This window comes from Ictalurus furcatus, chromosome 3 (genome assembly GCF_023375685.1).
Source record: "Ictalurus furcatus strain D&B chromosome 3, Billie_1.0, whole genome shotgun sequence".
Lineage (NCBI taxonomy): Eukaryota > Metazoa > Chordata > Actinopteri > Siluriformes > Ictaluridae > Ictalurus > Ictalurus furcatus.
The window spans coordinates 17,695,089-17,715,035 of record NC_071257.1 but is presented as its reverse complement, the minus strand read 5'-3'; the positions used below and the strand labels follow the sequence as shown (position 1 = coordinate 17,715,035).

Genomic DNA, 19,947 nt, shown 5'->3' with positions numbered 1-19,947 from the left:
AATATTAATACAATTATACAAAAAAACTATTTTAACCATTTTCAGGTTTCGGTTTTTCCGGCCAATTGCATCCTGAATTTTCGGTTCCGGCCCAGAAATTTCCGTTTGGTGCATCGCTGCTATTAAATCTCAGTATCAAGAAGACTCTGCATTCCAAGTGAAGCGCCTGGGTTTTTTCTCTTCTAGTTTGTAACTTGATAAATCAGGATGTTTAATGGCCTACAGTAAACTGGCCTCAAAGATTGTCAGAAACTCTGAACTGAGAAATGAAACCCATGATCTTCTGACCCTATGAACTTGTGACTGACCTTTACATGAATAAACTACTAGTAATTCATGAGCAGTTTAAATTAGTCTCATGGCCAAAATGTTGACTACTAAAGTCCATCAACTCATGGTTTATTGTCATTTGTTACACAATGAACAGCTTTGTCCACTAGGTGGAGAGCAGCACTACTGAACAACACATTACTCAGTTCATAATCTGAACAAGTTGCTACATTAGTGATCCAAATGCTCAACTGTTCATATTACTGTATGTAATTTATATGATTTGACATGTCCAGTGTTTTCAGACATGATTATGCAACCTCAGTAATTAGAGTGTGCTACATAGAGATGAGATGTGAAGGCTCATAATAATCTGTAGGTTCTGAAAATGTCTTCTTTAATGGAGGCCATTTCCAGAAATACAGAAATACATTTAGACCAAATTTAGCCTGTGTATATTCTAAACAGATGGGTGACAAATTAAAGAAAAAACATAGGCCGTCTTAGTGAGGTGTTGCGCCACCATGAACCACCAGGAACAGCTTCAGTGCACCTAGGCATAGAGTCTACAGAATTGGAATGGGGGGATGAACACCATTCTTCCAAAACATATTTCATAAACTGATGTTTTGATGGTAGTGTTGCAGAGCACTGTCTAACAAATCACCCACGTGTTCAACTGGGGTTTAGGCCTGGTGACTGTGAAGACCAAAGCATATGATTTACATCATTTTCATACTCATCAAACCATCCAGTAAATCCTCGTGCCCTGTGGGTGGAGGCATTGTCATCCTGGAAGAGAGCACTCACATCAGGATATAAATGTTTTATCATAAGATTAAGGTGTTTAGTCAGAATCACTTTGTACTGATTTGCAGGGATATTTCCTTCTAAGAGGACAAGCGGTCCTGAACCATGACAGCAACATGCCCCAACAGCATAACCGAGCCATCGTTTTCCGCTTTAATTTGTCACCTTAACATGATAATTATAATTTAAATAAATAAATAACTTAAGGAAAAACTCCATTCCATTCAACTATCTTCTGTAAAACAAGTATTGAATAAAGGGTTTGTTTGAAACTTAAAAGTAGGTCTGCACACCAAAGTCTAAGGCTTTTGAGAGTTTCTAGGAATTTTCGATTTCATGGCTTAGGAACTGCATCTGACCAGAGTGCACAGTTCTCATGCTGAACACAGCTATATGGTTATATAGAAATATAGCAGGTGAACTTCAAAACAGAAGGTATGTCCATTTCTAGTAAGCCTCATAATGATATAACTATAGGGTGTCTGAAAAGTCAGGAACCAACAAACAGTAAACCTAGATATACTGAATTTTGTAGTTATTATTTACAACATACTGTATGGTCTACATGGCCACCATAATGCTCTAAGCATTTTCTCAGCCATTGTATCTCGTCTTTGCAGATTTTGGTCAACATATTCGCTTAACATTAGTTCCTGACATCTCTGACCCCTGTACATTAGCCTGAACACTGTAGCAAGGTGCCATGAGTTATTAAAAAACAGTTTCCTTTTAGGCTATTTGCTCTGATTTTTGAAATTCTTTTGACTTTTTTTCTGATTATGTTCAAAGATGCATTTATCTAATTTATCAAATACACCTACTACTTTATTAGAGGCAAAATATTCCCTAGGGTTTAGACCTTTTGTTAAATGTGTAGATTCTTACTTGTTCTTTCCATTTAGAGCACGTCCTTTCAGTATTTTAAAAAGCTCTTTTTATTTGTAAAGGCCTTGCAATGTCTCTCAAATAATTACCTATCATTAGTTGTAGGCCTGGATGAGATAAAGGAAGAGATGTTTGAGAACTGTGTACACTATCTGAGGCAGACGACAGTAAAGGCTAGCTGGCAGGGAGGTAAGTGGAAGAAGGCAGGAGGAGTAAGGAGGAGTAACCAGACTAGAACATTAGAGGAGCAGGAGGAGGCCAGGGAGGGAGAGAGGGACAGAGAGGACAGCAAAAAGAGCCACGGATCACAGGCCAAGGTGCAGGGGAGGAAAAGGGGAGAGGAAGACCTGTAGAAAAAGAGAGGAAGACATAGGAGGAAAACGGTAAAACAGTACTGAGTCCTGTAGGTCGTCCTCAGCACCTTCAACTATACTGACCATTTATAAAACTCTAAAAGAACAAGCAATTTTTTTGTAAGACAAATAAATTATTTCGAAAGCTAGACTAAATTTAGCTAATTTGGTGTCACTGACCCTATTCTTATCTGTGAAATCTACCTACATCTATTTCTGAATATTTCTAGAGGAGATGCTGGGAGGAACAGTGACATTCTTTCAAAGTGAGAGGTTTTCAGGCAATGACAAATTAGTGTTAATGGGAAGGCGATGCACATATATTGTGACAAGAATGAGGGATAGAAATGTGTATGAACTAAAAACAGACATACTCTTCTGACCACAGGAAAAATGCTTCATTTTGCAGGACCTTTTTACATGTAAGCTATTATGTTACGCTTAAAGGGCTGTGCTCCTTAAGGTGAGAATATTTATGTCTAAATGACTATTTAGTACCAGTCACCCTGCTTTTTAAAATACAAATGATGTCCTAAATGTTATCTACTGTATATGTTCATAGAAAAGAGCAAAGTTCAGGTTTCCAAATGTCATAGAGAAACTTGTAGGTCATTAAATAAAGTTACGTTTAGTAATAGACATCATTGAGGCTGTATGCTGTTACTTACAGAAACAGCAACAAGCAACTGAGACAAGTAAAGTCTGCATAAGAACTATGCTAGGTTCTCCTAGATGCTTGAAAAAAACATAGCAGCAAGTTTTCTTATGAAACTGTGTAATAGTGAACTGATGCAGTTTTAAAAGCAAAGTGTGGTCATGGCAATTACTGATTTAGGCTTAGTTTATTACAGCTTACTGCCCTTTATCAACTTTTTTTTTACAAGCATAAATGTTTCTTTTCATTCTTTTTGTTTTTTTTTCTTTGCACAGTCCTGTATGTAAAAAGAACCTGCAAAATAAAATAAAACAACTAACAAAAGAAAAGCCCATTTTCAAAACACAATATTCATATATGACTTGTAGTAACAGAAAATACACAGCTTGATTTATAAACATTATTATCACAAACACATATTGGATGTTTTTGAACTATGCATTGTTCTGCTCATTTTAACAGTAGCTGTACTACAAAAAAAAAGAGAATAAAATATATATGCAAATTTTAATCCTTGTAACTACAAACTGCGCTCTCAGTACATCCTACACTGGATTTAACAGATTTGACTGGAACAGACTGGATTTTGGGCTTTACACAAAACCTCCCTATTAAAAAACTGTATTTTTATAAAAACCTCAATATCTAATTCAGATGCAACAGCATCAAAACTTACCCGGTTTCCTTTTAATCCTGGTGGTCCTACTAAGCCCTAATAAAGTGAGGGAAAAGATATGAATGAATAGAAAATGTAGTGCACATATTTATTTATGTCTACAATATATTTCACAGGAAAAATGCAGACTATTTTCTGCATAATTTAAAATCTATAACTACAGCTGATCTTGGTGGCTTAATGCCATAATCAAAAAATGAGAGTCAGGATGCAATGTACTTACAGGGATACCTTGAGGCCCTGTTGGTCCTGCTACTCCCATTTCTCCTTTCTCACCCTACACAAGTAATATGAGATAAATAACATGCCAACAAATTGTAAATGATATTATTATTTCTTATGTACTGGATGTAATACAGATACAGAAATGGCTTTCTAACAATTCTATCAAATATTTATCATCAAAGATGAAAATGTATCTCACCCGCTCTCCTTTTGGTCCTGCTGGTCCAGGTATACCAGGTGGTCCTATAAGACCCTTTGAAGGAAAATACAAACGTTTACATGATTCAGCCTTTAACAGAAGGCAGGGTTTGGAGTGCCATAGTCATGAAGGAAGAGAAAGTACCAGTAGCTCAACAAGCGTTTCAGAGTTGACAATGTGCTTTTCTCCACTCCCATTTTTTCCTCAATCTCCTCAGTGCTGACTATGTCTATGTTCTAAGTAAAGGAGATTTATTAATAGTGCTTTGACATAGTGGTGGAATTACAGTGAGATTCTAACTTTAAAAGTTCACGTCATGGTTGAACTTGTAATTACCAGCTTGGAAATTTTCTATTATTGACCACATAATAAATAAAATCTTTCTGTGAGAAAGCTGTTAAGAAGCTTTATGTGTTTCTGTCAAAATAAATAATTTACAAGTCCAACGATATAAACAGCTGAGAATAGAATCTCCAAGCCATCATTTCATAATTACCATAACTCCAACATGACATGAGGGCACTATAATTCTAATTCTAAAAGTACTTCTCCATTGAACAGTGCAGTTCACCACGTCATGGCTATCTGTAGCCTATGGTGGGATTACAATAAGGTAGGGTTACAGGTAATTTGCCAAGCCGAGCCATGCTGTACTGTCCATTGGAGTACTATAAGACTCAAGAGTCTAAAGATTATTAATCTGGAAAATAAGGATAAATTCATCTTCAACTCTGATTTTTTGACCTGGACAGAATTTAACAGAAGGGAAGTTAGACTTTTTGCTTTCCTGCAGTATCCTCAGCCATGTGCAGGGTATGCCATACTGTAATCATACAACATGCAACCGCATCCAAGCATGCTCTCCAGGTATATCTCAAGGTCAAAGTTACTTTTGTTTTAAAGAATAAAGTCTTGGAAATGAGATTATCAGAGATCGGCCATCTTTAAATAATGAATATAGCAGGCTGGAAGGGCAGGATGGAAAGGCAAGAAACTATTTATCTTCATATGGAGCTGTCTGTGTTATACTCATGTATCCAAACACTCAACTCAATGCTGACAAGTAATAAACTGTGTGGCTTTTTCTGTGTTCTGGAAGAAGCAAGATGTTACAAGCAAACAGGCTTATGAACAATGTAATCTCAAAATGCCCATCCCCATGCCAATCCAGCCTCACCAAGTGTTTAAACAAAGACCTTAACCAATAGGCAAGATGGAAAACATGAAAGACAAAAACAAGCAGAGAAGGAGAGTCAAGCAGACAGACATATAAATACTCAGACACATAGCCAGTTGCAGGCAGGCTGTAGAAGCAGAAAGACAGAGGAAGAAAAAGGGAGATGAGAGGAGACGGGTGAGGGGAACGGGTCTTGTGCCACTCACCACTGGACCAGGCTTGCCGTCTAAACCATGAGCCCCCTGGACAGTGTGTAAACAGTTAGAGAGTGGAGGGGAGAGATAGAGATGGTGGGTGGGGGGTGAGGGGAGTGTGGGGTGAGTAAAGCAGTGATTCGTGTGGCATAAAAATAGCTTTGATGGAGGAGTGACAGTGTGGCTGATGATGTGAGAAGTAGACAGTAACTCCTTTTACCTTTCCACATCAATGTAAGTCACCTTCTCTGGGTAGCTGTAACCTGACCAAGTGCTTTGATGTATTATTTGAGAACATTTTCAAATGATTACAAAAGGGTTGGTGTGATTATGATACAGTGGCAAGAAAAAGTATGTGAACCTTTTGGAATTTCATGGTTTTCTGAATAAATTGGTCATAAAATGTGATCTGAGCTTCATCTAAGTCAAGGGTATTGACAAAAATAATGTGTCTAAAATAATAACACAAAAAAATTTCTGATCCCTCATGTCTTTATTGAGAACAACCAAAAAACCCTCATAGTGCTTGTGGAAAAACTATGTGAACCCTTGAGTTAATGACCTCAAAAAAGCTAATTGGAGTGCGTTAAGTAAATGAGTTTGGAGGTGTGGACTATACTTTGACTGATAAAAACCCCTCAAACTTTTGGAGTTTGCTCTGCACAAGAAGCACACGCTTATGTGAGCCATGCCTCGCCAAAAAGAGCTTTCAGAGGATCTACGATCAAGAATTGTTGATTTACATAAAGCTGGCAAGGGTTACAAAGTGATTTCAAAGACTTTAGAAATTCACCAGTCTACAGTTAGGCAAACATTCTACAAATGGAGACACTTTGGGACTGTTGCTACTCTACGAAGAAGTAGGCGCTCAGTCAAAATGACACCAAGAGCACAACGAAGACTCATCAATGAGGTAAAGAAACAACCCCGAATGACAGCCAAAAATTTGAAGGCATCATTGGAACTGGCTAACATCTCTGTTCATGAGTCTACAATACGTAAAACATTGAACAAGCAGGGTATCTACGGCAGGACACCACGAAGGAAGCCACTGCTTACTAAAAAGAATATTGCTGCACGCCTGAAGTTTGCAAAAGAGCACATTGACACTCCACAGCGGTATTGGCAAAATGTTTTGTGGACTGATGAAACTAAGATTGAACTATTTGGAAAAAACCACACAGCACCACATCTGGCGTAGAAAGGGCAAGGCATATCACCATGAAAACATCATCCCAACCGTAAAGTATGGTGGAAGAAACATCATGATTTGGGCCTGCTTTGCTGCATCAGGGCCTGCCCAGCTTGCAATCATTGAGGGGAAGATGAAATCACAAGTATATCAGGCAAGTCTTCAGGATAATGTGAGAATGTCTGTATGTCAGCTGAAACTGTGTAGAGGTTGGGTGATGCAACAGGACAACGACCCAAAACACCAGAGCAAGTCCATGTCACGAGTTCCCCTTTAAGCAGCGCGCTGTGGAGCATGTGAGCGCACGTGCACAAGCAGGTGCGCGAGCACCTGCTTTTCCCTTGTGGACAATCGTGACATTTTGACACGTGCATTTGTTTATGTTTCTGTTATGTCTCCGCCCCGTTCTGTCATTGGTTGTTGTTTCATGTGTGTCTGAATCACCCTCAGCCGTCAGCCATTACGAGGCTGATTATGTTTGTATATATACCGTGCGCCTCCCAGCACAGGGCACGGAATATTGAGTTATAGTATCTTAGTTTAGAGTCCTTACAGTAGATAACCATAGTCATAGTTCATGTCATGGTTCATGTTTAGGTTAGTTAGTTTAGTTCACGCTGGTTTCTCCGCTACCAGTCCAGCGCTATAGTTCATGTTTCTTGTTTTGTTTCTCGACCCTGTATTTCCGTGACCGCGACCTTGATTCCTGCCTTTATGCCTGTTTGCCGATCGCCTGAACTTTGCATGTTACTGGATTACGTTTGTGGATCACGTTTTGGAAATTTCTGCCTGTCTCTCTCTTAAATAAAACTGTTCATACTGCGATTGCATCCTACCTTATCTCCGTTACGTCACGATACGTGACAGTCCACAACAAAATGGCTTCAGAAAAACAAAATCCACCCTTTGGAGTGGCCAAGTCAGAGCCCAGACCTCATCCCAATACAGTTGCTATGGAATGACTTGAAGAGAGCCATACACATGAGATGTCCAAAGAATATGACAGAGCTAAAGCAGTTCTGCCAGGAAGAATGGGCTAAAATTCCTCCTGAACGATGTGCAGGTCTGATCCACAGCTACAGGAAACACCTGGTTGAGACTATTGCTGAAGAGGTGGGGTCAACCAGTTATTAATTGTAAGGGTTCACTTACTTTTTCCACTGCCATTTTGAATGTTGAATGAGTGTGTTCAATAAAGACATGAGGGATCAGAATTTATTTTGTGTTATTATTTTAGACACATTATATTTGTCAATACCCTTGACTTAGATGAAGATCAGATCACATTTTATGACAAACTTATTCAGAAAACCATGAAATTCCAAAAGGTTCACATACTTTTTCTTGCCACTGTATATGATTAATTTCATTACTGTGACTGGTGGTAAAAGTAGTTGAAGTTCAGCAATATGCAGATCTATGCATTGTCCCTGTCATAAGAAAACCTCACTTTATAAGATAAGAAAATCCATCTGTGCTAAGGTAAATTGTACACTGTAAAAGGTCTGCTTTCCAAAAAACAGTACCAAAGTTCAAACTATTTTTGGAGACAGCTGTTTAACAAACTAAATTTTAGTGGACATACAAGGCTTTCAAACAATATCATGGAGCATTATCAGGTTAGGAATTTGACCATAGTTGGAGTTATGCCAGTTATGTTAGCTAATACATAGGGCTGGCATAAAACCTAAACACCTAAAAAAAAAAATTCAACATGCACATTATCAGAAAATATATCTCTATTACCTAAATCAGTTTTTAATAAAACTAAGTAAAAAAAACCAAAAACAATAATAATGATAATTTAAATAATATCGAGTGATTAAAAGGTTTTCTTATGACAGCAACAGTACCCTAAAAATAGTGTGCATTTATGTGAACTGTTTTCTTTCAAAATGTCAGCAGCTTTTCTGAGATGAAACTTTGGTTAAGTAAAAAAGGAGTTATTGTGCTACTGATTGGGTGACTAGAACAAGTTTCTGATTGATTAACACCATAAAGAGACACCAAAAGTGAAGAAAAGTCCCCCTGAAGGTCACAGTGGACAACACTGATTACATGCCTTTTAACATATCAAAGAATATAATAAATTATGTAAGGAATAAAAAAAACACACCCTGTTATTAATACAGAATAAATAATTGTGAAGGGTTTTTGCATTCCATTATACTGGTGAATGCATTTAAATACTGGGCATATTTCCCTGATCATTTCTCTGTTGTCAATTTTCCTGATAAGAATAGTATTAAGGTAAATCTATAAATATGATTACGGTATTTCTTTTAGTAAGGTTTAGTTCATGTATCTATTACCTTAACTCACAACACTTACTCAAAATACATTATCCAGCTATATTAGTTACACATTAATAAAGTAACGTAATTTATTCCACAATATGAACATATATATAACATCAAGAAAAAGATAATACTACTAGTGACAGTAGTACTGAATTTGGGCTGTCAAATTTTGTATATATTTTAGGATAATTATATTTGACAGTCTGGTCTGTCTGCTAACTATCTATCTGTTCCATGCACTTTCTACACACAAGGACATTCACTGCTTCATGCAACGTGACACCATTGCACTCAATAAGCCATCAGCCAGTGAAGCCCAGTCTTAACACCACAGAAAGCAGGAGCGCATTAGTCATATCATATCATATTTTTAAACACAGCCCTAGCACACAGGATGTCCTATGTTCCTAAAAGCAACAGCTGAAAGAAAATGTTATCATTATTTTTATACTTGCACATAAATTAGTAAGACATTTAGCCTGAGTGCTAAATAAACACTTGATATACAAGAATAGTACAGAAGTATACTTACTGGTAATCCAAGATGACCCCTGTCTCCTTTATCTCCTTTCTGTCCAGGTGATCCTTTATCTCCTCTCACACCCAGACCTGGCTCCCCCTGACAGAGAACAACACAGAATTAATTTACTTACTTTGGCCAATGAGCTGTATAATAAAAAGAGAAACTGCTAAAATGTGAGACATTACAGTAAAGAGTCATCCTCACCTTTGGCCCTGACAATCCTGGAGATCCCTGAAAAAATTCAAACAATGCATGTTTGAATTGTGTATTTAATTACAATTAAATAATATAAAGCACATAATAATAAATGTTACATGTAAATGGTCATGAAACACTAAAAGACATTTTCTGAGATTTTAACAGAGGTGTTCGTGTCGCATGTCATAAAAGACAATGTTAGCATCTGTTAATTTTAAATGTAGGAGAAAACTGGTTAATTTTAAGCTTCGTCTTCCGGGTTTAAAATCTACATCGTGTCGACATCACAGTTAGTAACATGGCAATGTACTATAGTACCCTGTGTCTGTGTCTCATAATTATTCATGAGACTGCGTGTTCTTATCCTATGAGAAGACGTTGTCTCTTTATTATTCATGACAGCATGTGGTGCGTTTCCAACCCTTCACAGGAGGTATGTCTAATTTTTAACCATTATAGTTTTATTTGCCTTTTGCGCTACATGGACTGCAATGTTATGATTCTCACGGAAATATGGCCCAATGGCTGCACTCCAAACCGCGCAATGGAGCTAGAGGGATGCAACTTTTTCAGAGCCGAAAGAACAGCAGTGGACACTGGTAACGGCAGAGGAGGAGGTGTTGGCATTTATGTAAATAAAGGTTGGTGTACAGACACGGTCGTTACTGAGACATGTTGTTCTGCTGATGTTGAATACCTCATTATTATGTGTAGACCCTTCTATCTACCGCGTGAGTTTACATGCACCATAATCACTGCTGTGTATGTCTCCCCTGGATGCTAATGCTAAACTAGACATGAAAGAACTTGGGGCTAGCATTAGCAAGCTACAAACAGAACATCCAGACGGTGCCTTTATTATTGCTGGTGATTTCAATCACGCCAACCTAAGGATTGCACTTCCAGATTTTTCCAAAATGTCTCCTGTCTCACAAGAGATGACAATACTTTGGATCATGTCTACACTAATGTGACTAAAGCTTATAAAGCCATCACCCTCCCCCACCTTGGTCAATCTGATCACCTATCCCTGCTGCTACTCACGAATTATACCCTCATCGTGAAACGTGTTAAAACATCTTTTATAGTGTATATATATGTACACTTTTATAGTGTATATATGTGTACATTTGTACATATACAATTATATGAAATTACGATTAATCTAATATATATAATATATGTAATAGTGCATTCAGTTACTTTTAAAGGGAAAAAACAGACGGTAGTCAATGCATTTCATTGGACTTTAACTTTGCCAGCAATATATTTAGTGAGAGTCGGCATAGGCCACTGACAGATGACAGTTTCTCGCCCAATCTTCCTTCCCTGCCTTGCCACACCCACTCCCCTCCCTTCATCTCACAACCATCCACAACCATTTAATTAGCATTTTTCAAAAAGATTGTGAGGTAGACTTGAGCTGAAAAACGGGGGTTTTGTAGGGTGCATAAATGTGATAAAAAGGCTAACAGATTTTAACAACATCTGTTTAACAACATACTTCTGTGTGTGTCATGCATTTTCTTTGCACTCAGGTTAAATGTTTAAAGTGTTTTGGATGTGTGAAATGTTCCGACAATGACTGACTTGCGGTGAGTCCGCCAATGTGTTGCCTAACATGGCAATGCAATAATGGAATTATAATGCAATAAAAATTATCTTGCAGTGTCATTGTAAGTGGCATATAGCATCCTCACCATTGGCCCCACTGGCCCTGCAGGTCCTGGAGGTCCTGGTGGGCCATACATCTAAGAAAAACAAAGAACAAATAGTAATATTACCCAGTTTGGTCCAATTATGAACCACCAAAGAGAGATCGAATAGGAAGTGAATGGTAAACACAATTCTTTTATATGTGTGCTGTTCAAACATCAATGTTGCTGCCAAATTGTACTCCCTGTTTATCACACTCTCCAGCTTTAGGTTTTTGATGATTCCTCAAAACAAACAGGAAGATTTACCTGGTCTCCATTTTCCCCCTTTTCTCCAGCTTCACCTTTCTGACCCTGAAGAAGAGGATAAAACATTTATCATCTATATTATTCATATTTTCCTTACATAATGGAAGAGCATCTGAAACAATCTGATGTCATCTGATGCCTATGCATCATTAACATCAATCCAATGGGGGCACCATTGCGTACCATTGATCCTGGTAATCCAATAGGACCAGTAGGCCCTGCAGCCCCTTTTTCACCAGTAGGGCCATCTAAACCCTACAGAATGGGAAGGAATGATGAAATAAAGGTTAAGTACTACCAGGATGGAAAATTTTGATGGAATCAATTGACATTGTTCAATTATCTTCTGGATGCAAATTTGAAATATGAACATTCAAGTTCATGGCACCCCAAATGAATCACAAATTCACAACTTGAATCTTTGAGTAATTAATGATGGATGCAATGCTGCCCACACACTTATTATTATCTATTACTGTGACGGCACACAGGGGTACAACTATTCAACTTACGTCTTGTGCATAGCTTAACTGCCACAATGGCGTTGCAGACATTATAGACCTAAGATCATCTTCACAGAATTCATCTTCATCTTCACAGATGAAAATGAACTTTCTAAAAGTGACAGTTTAGGAGTTCGAATATGGTAAGTCAGGTTCTTTGAACACTCACAGGTGACCCAGAGGGACCCATGTCTCCTTTATCCCCTTTAGGTCCAGGGAAGCCCATAACTCCTCCCTCTCCTCGTGGCCCTTCAGGTCCAGGTGGGCCAATGGGTCCAGGCTCTCCTGCTTTTCCCCGAGGACCCTGAGACATATGATTGTTCAACATCAGTAATCTACTTTGATGAATTACATTGACCAGCAAACCAACAATCGCTGCCTATTTGTAATTTTTATTGTAAAAATACTGTTTTACCTTTTCCCCATCAAGACCAGGAAGGCCAGGCAGTCCAACTTCACCCTGAATGCAAAAGTAGTCCCAAGGAAATACACATAGAATGTTAATAAACATTCAAAAATATCTTTACTCACTGAATTGTCAGTAAAAGGCATGACAATTGAATACTGAAAACTATTAAAATGTGAAAATTTGAATGATCCACTACCTTGGTACCAGGTAACCCAGGAGGCCCAGGTAGACCAGGTGGGCCCTGCAGTAACATATGTATAATTATTTGAATAAACATTAATTATTTAGTTTGATTAACTCGTACACTATTTTCTAAATACATCTTCTTTTACATCACTCACCATTAGGTGCACATTACGAATATCCTGAAAAACAAACAGTTTATTTAAACATACTGCATGTCTAAAATTTCTCTTTAACAGATGAATAATTTTCATAGATAGAATCAGACAGATAACATACATTCTCGTTGTTGTTGATTAACATTTTTCCTGGTTCTCCTGTTGCACCTGGAGGACCCTGATATGCAAAAAGAACAAATATACAGCAAAACTGTACATACTAAATTCAATTAATTGGAATTTATAAATGGTTTGAGTTTTAACTCACTCTTGGTCCAGGTTGGCCCTCAGGTCCTGTTTCACCCTACAGACAAAATGGTTACTATACAATATCAGTGTAACACTATACTGGTTTTTATTAGTAGTGGAGACATTACTAACCTTAATGCCTTGATCACCTTTTTGACCCTGTAATATAATACACCACACTGGTTAACAGATGATAACTGTGATTGGTCACTGACAAGTTGAATAGCCATGCTTAAAATGCACTACCTTGGATCCAGGCAGTCCTGGCACTCCTGGTTCTCCTTTCACGCCAACTCCTGATGAGCTCAGCTCCCCCTTTTCACCCTGCCAAGAGATAAAAACACAAGAGCTGATTAGCCCAGTTTCAGTTACAGTCATACCAATTAACAATATTACTTATAGCATGGTGTAGTCACTGACACCAAAGCCATGAGATATCATAATGCTATTCACTAAGTATTACTGTATTACATTCAATAATTTGCAAATACACACCAAATTTATCACTATACTTTTCAGGCTTTACTGTCAGGCCAGCGCATTATGCACAATTAGTAATAATACTCCAACAACCAAGCATGTGCACTAATAAACTATTTAATTTATTTGTTCATTAATTCAATTTCAGCAAGCTTTATGAATCCCAGAAACCCTGGGAGTGAGCTGGGAATAAACTCTTGATGGGATACCAGTTTATTGCATTAAACACCTTTAAACACTGTTTTATATATTAAAAACAGTAATGTATGTATATATATATATATATATATATATATATATATATATATATATATATATATATATATATATATATTTTTTACTTCAAAAGGAACTCATACATTACAGAACTAGCCATTCAAATTATAATGAATTCACAGGGCAAATTCAGGTCAGTGTTTCACACATGGAGTGTTCTCATGCCCAGACATATAAGAATGACACAAATTCATGACAGTAATGAACACCATATGGAAAAATTTCTCTCAGTCAGTGACACTAAATTCTCAATTTTCAAACAATGAAACAAGGACCCAGAGTAGCATAGGGTGCACACAACATGACAATAATTGTGAATGAACCTCATGCTCTTTTCATGTCCATTATAGGCTTACCTTATAGCCTCGCTTCCCAGGAATACCGGGAATACCTGTCTGACCCTTTAGACAGTGATAGAAAACACACCATTTGTCTTGAATATCACTAAGACATTAAGACTAGTTTTATTGTCACTGTCTATATTTCTCAGACCTTTACCTTTAGTCCAGGAGCCCCTGGAAAACCAAGTTCTCCCTGAAGTGAAAGGCCAGCACAATCAAAGACAGAAAAAAAGGAGACAGTAATAGTAAGGAAAGAGAAAAATATCCTAATATCTAAAACTCAACAAACTCATGCCAAAGTTCACAGCATGCCATATTTCATAAACAAACATTATTAAAATGTTTGGTTATTTTAAAAAGCCTTTATTATTATCTTTTTTTCATACATAGTGTCAACACAAATTAGCATAAACTAATTCAAACATCACAGACATTAACTGTAAACTTGGTGTCCCTTAGACACATTAGTCCTATCACAATTACTGGACAACAAGCTGTGGTGTCAATATTTAGAACATCTGGTCAGGCTTTGTGTGTTCCAGGCATCCAAAGCTGATCACTGGCAGAGCCACAATGAGCTGACCTACATTGCTTTGTTATTCATAGTAAAGAACACATGATAGGTGTTTATTTCACGTCTGACTCAAACTAATGAGCAAAAAACAAGGTAGTGATATACAGACGCAGCTGAGACTGTATACAGGGACTCACAGTTAGTCACTGCCACTCTTGCATATGCCCTCTCATTCCTCAAGACCACCAAGGCACAAACAATGAAAATGGGTCTCATATACATTTCCCTCCAAAAGAACTTCAACAGCAAGGCCAATTCTTTTGTTTTTGCTATACACCGAAGACATTTGGGTTTGATATAAAAAAAAGATATATAAGCTGAGAAATCAGAATTTCAGCATTCATTTCCTGATATTCAATTTAAGATCTGTTAAACAACTTCAAGGTGTGTTAAAGAACCACCCAGACCACCCAGTTTATAGGTGAGCAAAATACTGGGACAGATCTTCTTAAAGTAAATTAAATTAAATAACACTTAATATTTGGTCGCATATCCCTTGCTTGCGATAGCTGTATCAAGCAGACACCCCACTGACACAACCAAACTGTTGCATTCTTCTTTAATGATGCTTTTCCGGGGTTGTACCGCAGCTTGACCCTGATTGATATTCCCTCTTATCTACAAAATGGTAATGGTAAATGGTCTGCACTTATATAGCGCTTTTTTAACCTTAAAGCGCTTTATACTGTGTCTCATTCACCCATTCACACACCAATGGTAGCACAGCTGCCATACAAGGCGCTAACTTGCCATTGGGAGCAACTTGGGGTTCAGTGTCTTGTCCAAGGACACTTTGGCATGTGGAGTCAGGAGTTGAACTGCCAACCCTATGATTAGTGGACAACCCACTCTACCACCTGAGCCACAGCCGCCCATGGCTTGACAAGACAAAAGAATTGGCCTTGCTGTTCCAATACTTTCCGAGGTGACTGTACATACAACACACTCATGAGTAGATACAGTCTCTTGTGAAGAAAGCAGTCTCCTGTCAATAGTTATTGCAGTATATTTGTGAAGTGGCTAGATTATTGTTATTTGTACGAACACTCAGAAAATGTTGAACATTTCCGCTATGGAAATCTTCTTCAGACTGCATGCTGGGTGAGTACTGCAAGACAGGCTTTACAGTTTGGCTCTTGAACAACATTTCCAGCTTTAACATAGAAATGCATTTAAATACCCATGGCAAGTGAACAGTAGTAGTAACCATAAAGCAGAACTCATTAATATACTGGATGACTAAAGGCACATTCAATGTGCACTACCTTCAATCCTTGTTTTCCAGGCATTCCAGGCATCCCTCTCTCACCCTGGAAAAGTGGCATCAGTTTTCCATCTTTTCAAAGGCTCATAACACATCTAAAATACCATGCGACTAAAACAGATCTTTAGATGGCATGCTAGGCACATTGTAGAAGTGCAACCTAAATGGCAGTTCTGTTATTGGGTTGTGCATTTGCAAAAAAATGTTCTAGGAATTCAAAAGCTTCCACAGAAAGCATATCTGTCAACTGCAGAAGGGCAGACACCAGGCACCATGTGCAGAGTTAAGAAGACAGTGGGTCTGAGTAGATGGTAAAATCATCTCCTCTTTGACCACACACACACTGCTCTCTTGAATTATGTGAGACCCTAACAGGTGCAGTGGTCAGAATCTTGGGTCATGCATTGTCAAGCAATATGCGGTATGAGAGTGTGCTAATTATCCCAGGAACTCAAGGGGGGCATGCTCAGCTGCCTGTCATGACTACCGTCCAGTCCTGGCCCAGCCAGACTAATCTCATGGGTTCAGAATGAGTGAAGTGGAAGAGAACATACACTTTTTGCAGACAGTGTGTGGTATATACTGTATATATATATATATATATATATATATATATATATACCCACAGCTCTGGTCTAGTAAGGTAAAAGACTGTGGCTTTGTGACGCAGGGCAACAGAAAGAAGCTGTAATGCCTGCAGCCTTCAATATTTACAGTGAGGGAGGTGGTCTCGGGATTGCCAGTCTCTTTGATCCTCTCCTTTTATGCTCAACTCACACCATTCTTGACATCTTCTCCATCCCTCATTATTTCTTCATCTCCACTGTGCTATTTTGGATAGTGGATCAGTTCAGTATGCAGAGTGTGGACAGAAGCAGTCCACAGATGATTTATCAGACTGTCATTCTCTGCAGTGAAATGATGTGGGTGAGGTCTTTGGAATACAGTGGAACTGTGGGAGTATGTATGCATCACCAGTCTACCCTTACACAAGAAAGCTACTCTCCACATTCAGTACACAGCCTAAATGCCAAAATAGATTGCTAATTGTATGGCACCTTAAATGCTTCTGTGGTTTGTCTTTGAAAAAATACCTAAATAGAAGCTTACAACAAAGACTTTCCATTTCAGAAAAAAAAATTTAAGTTGAGCCAATTCAGAAATATCAAACCATTAATGCTTCAAATAACCCTTAAGGAACTTTTTTTCTATTAGTGTATTTAAATAAGGTTCTTGATTCATAATTCTACAGGGTATCTGAAAAATCAGGAACCGCTGAGAATATTTTGAGCAAAACATGCAGAAAGGTGATAAAGTGGTTGGGAAAATTCAAGAGCATAAGGGTGAACATGTAGAACATATGTTCTATGTTCATATCAAAATTAAGTATATGTAGTTTTACTCTCATCATTTCTTCACTTTTCAGACACCCATAGGTAAGTATACCAAGAGAGATAGTAAAAAAACAGGGAAATGTGAGCATCCAAGATCAATCCATATTCTTTAACCAAAACAGAAGGATCTCATGGAAACAACTGGTTTTCTAATTGGTGTATATTTTCTCATAGAGCTCAGAAAAGGGACAATGAGGGGAAGGAAACTCATTTTTTCTCTCAGTTGCTACTCATGGCAATTCATCGTCATCTCATACTCCTTTCCATTTTTGTGTGATATCACTGAAGTCTCAAACTTTCTTTACTCAAGGCCACCTGCTGTCAGAAACCGTTTAACAGTTTTCGTGCACATGTGGGGGAGTGTATAGTGAAGTGGGTCTGCTCTCTTTCATCTCATTAAATATAGACTAAAAGGATTCAGACTGTCCTGCTCTCAGCTGTGAATGACTGTAATTCAGAGGTTGTGGTCATCACCTCACAATCTCCTGCAGATAGTCTAGCCTGCAGAACAACTGGAGTGGTGACACTATGTAATTTATGATGTAGTAACTGGATTGCATTTCCTTCACAAGATTCTGACACATGACAGTAACCAGTGCAGATTACAGTCATGGCAACATGTCTAGCAAGCTAAAAGAGGACAGTGTATTTTTGTGTTGAGAATGTGATTGAAGACAGAAGGACTCTATGGACTAAACATCAGATCACTGGGGAGCAGATACGTCTTCAGGAGCTCCTCTTCTGTGAAAAGGCCTTTGTTCTGTTCCATTTGGCAAAGCCTCTCAGTGACATTACTGAGTAAATGTGGTGACCTCTAGCAAGCAACATGTAAACATTTTTAGATGCATCACTGTAGCATGTGCCATTTTGACACTATTTTGCAAGATGGTTATGGTTCAGTTTTAGATTTATAATAATAATGAAGATAATAATTATCTCCACAATATGGATATTCATGCTATTAGAGTCATGGTTCAAACCATGCAATACTGAGAGCCACACGAAGGTGAATTCACTCAGAGAGGATACCTTCTCTCCTTTCTCTCCTGCAAGACCCATCTTCCCCCCCTCTCCCTACACATCACGCAGATGGAAACATCTTTAGCAGAATAGTGGACACACATAAATGGGCACACACACACACACACACACACACACACACACACACACACATACACACACACATACACACAAATACAAGCAGAAAAGTAGCATATGACAAATAAAGAATTTTGATTTTACATCTTGTGGCAGACACTGGAGAAGAAATCATGTGCTATAAACCAGGGGGGAAAAAATCTAAGAAGAGACTAGTGCTTAATCTAACCATCAGATCCCCAATGGGTGGTCATGTAAGGCTGAGACAGAACAGAAAGCATTGTGTGTATGCGTGTGTGTAAAGAGAAGGGACATGAAGGAAAATAAAAATTAAAATTCCATTAAACCCCATGAACTAGATAGAAGCTCCATGTACCATGTACTTCACTGGCACTGATATTAGGCATTTGGTCTCAGACTGTCCCCCACATGCTGATAAGAGCCCAGGCATTATTTAAGATATCACACCCAGTCTCTGACTCTGCTGCTGGCAACCTACACTGATACATTCTTTTGGAGGTACTGTAGCACTGTTGGCTCGAGAAGACAATACTCACCACAGCTAGTTAGACAGACAGAATACTCTCTGGCCTCTACTGGCTATTTGTACATGAGCAGGTGTAAACAGACTGAAAATACTTCCCTTGAGAAAGAGCCAAATGGCACGGTGTAATCACAACTGCAAATGTACTAACCTGCTTACTGTGTCGATATTAAAGTAAGCCAACTAATTGTCCAAACATGCTGTATTGCTTGTGCTTACTTATATTCACTGTATACTGTTTTTACTTGCAATAAAGAGCAAACATATTTTTCTAAATCAACATTCAGTATTGAAACTGAATACAAATACATTGTTCAGAATGAACAGATAATGCTTTCCAAATGTATACAAATAGGTACAGATACCAATAGGAGGTGCACTATTTTTTTTTTTAGACAGCTTTCCAGAAAAGTTCACAGAACATCTGGTTAAGACTAAATGTGTGCATCAGGACTGGGATCCATATGCAACAAAAACAGTCACACGCGTGTGAGCTTTTCAATTTTATTTCTGTGGGTACAAGCGAATGGACTGATATGAAGCTTGCATGGTAAATAAAGATCACATTCATTAACATGCATTTATAGCATCCTTTGCCTGGCAAGGGCCACTGTTACTAATTTGTTTATTCTTTGGGAAAAGAACTAAAAAAGAACTACATTTGTTAAAAAAAATATATTGTGGGCAGATACAAACTAAAATAATAGAGAATAATGTCAGTCAATATGTGAAAAATTCACATATTTAATAAAGAGGTGATTTCAAATACAGAAACACAGTTGTCTTACCTTCTGTCCTTGATCCCCTTTGGATCCCTAAGGTAACAGAGAAGAAACAGCAGAAATACATTAGC

The 19,947-nt window shown here is 38.0% G+C and overlaps 1 protein-coding gene across 1 annotated transcript in view; it reads right to left on the bottom strand.

Annotated features, from left to right (window-relative positions):
• col13a1 (collagen, type XIII, alpha 1) overlaps positions 1-19,947 on the bottom strand; it is a 49,830-nt gene that overhangs the window by 13,277 nt on the left and 16,606 nt on the right. Inside the window, exons 15-32 of the mRNA XM_053621193.1 lie at positions 19,883-19,909; positions 13,370-13,447; positions 13,256-13,282; positions 13,143-13,178; positions 12,996-13,052; positions 12,875-12,898; positions 12,730-12,774; positions 12,540-12,584; positions 12,294-12,428; positions 11,805-11,876; positions 11,622-11,666; positions 11,358-11,408; positions 9,664-9,690; positions 9,469-9,555; positions 5,457-5,492; positions 4,074-4,127; positions 3,873-3,926; positions 3,650-3,685 (exon numbers count right to left, since the gene is read on the bottom strand). Coding sequence (XP_053477168.1) covers positions 3,650-3,685; positions 3,873-3,926; positions 4,074-4,127; positions 5,457-5,492; positions 9,469-9,555; positions 9,664-9,690; positions 11,358-11,408; positions 11,622-11,666; positions 11,805-11,876; positions 12,294-12,428; positions 12,540-12,584; positions 12,730-12,774; positions 12,875-12,898; positions 12,996-13,052; positions 13,143-13,178; positions 13,256-13,282; positions 13,370-13,447; positions 19,883-19,909 — 936 coding nt within the window. The remainder of the gene's footprint in view (positions 1-3,649; positions 3,686-3,872; positions 3,927-4,073; positions 4,128-5,456; positions 5,493-9,468; positions 9,556-9,663; positions 9,691-11,357; positions 11,409-11,621; positions 11,667-11,804; positions 11,877-12,293; positions 12,429-12,539; positions 12,585-12,729; positions 12,775-12,874; positions 12,899-12,995; positions 13,053-13,142; positions 13,179-13,255; positions 13,283-13,369; positions 13,448-19,882; positions 19,910-19,947) is intronic.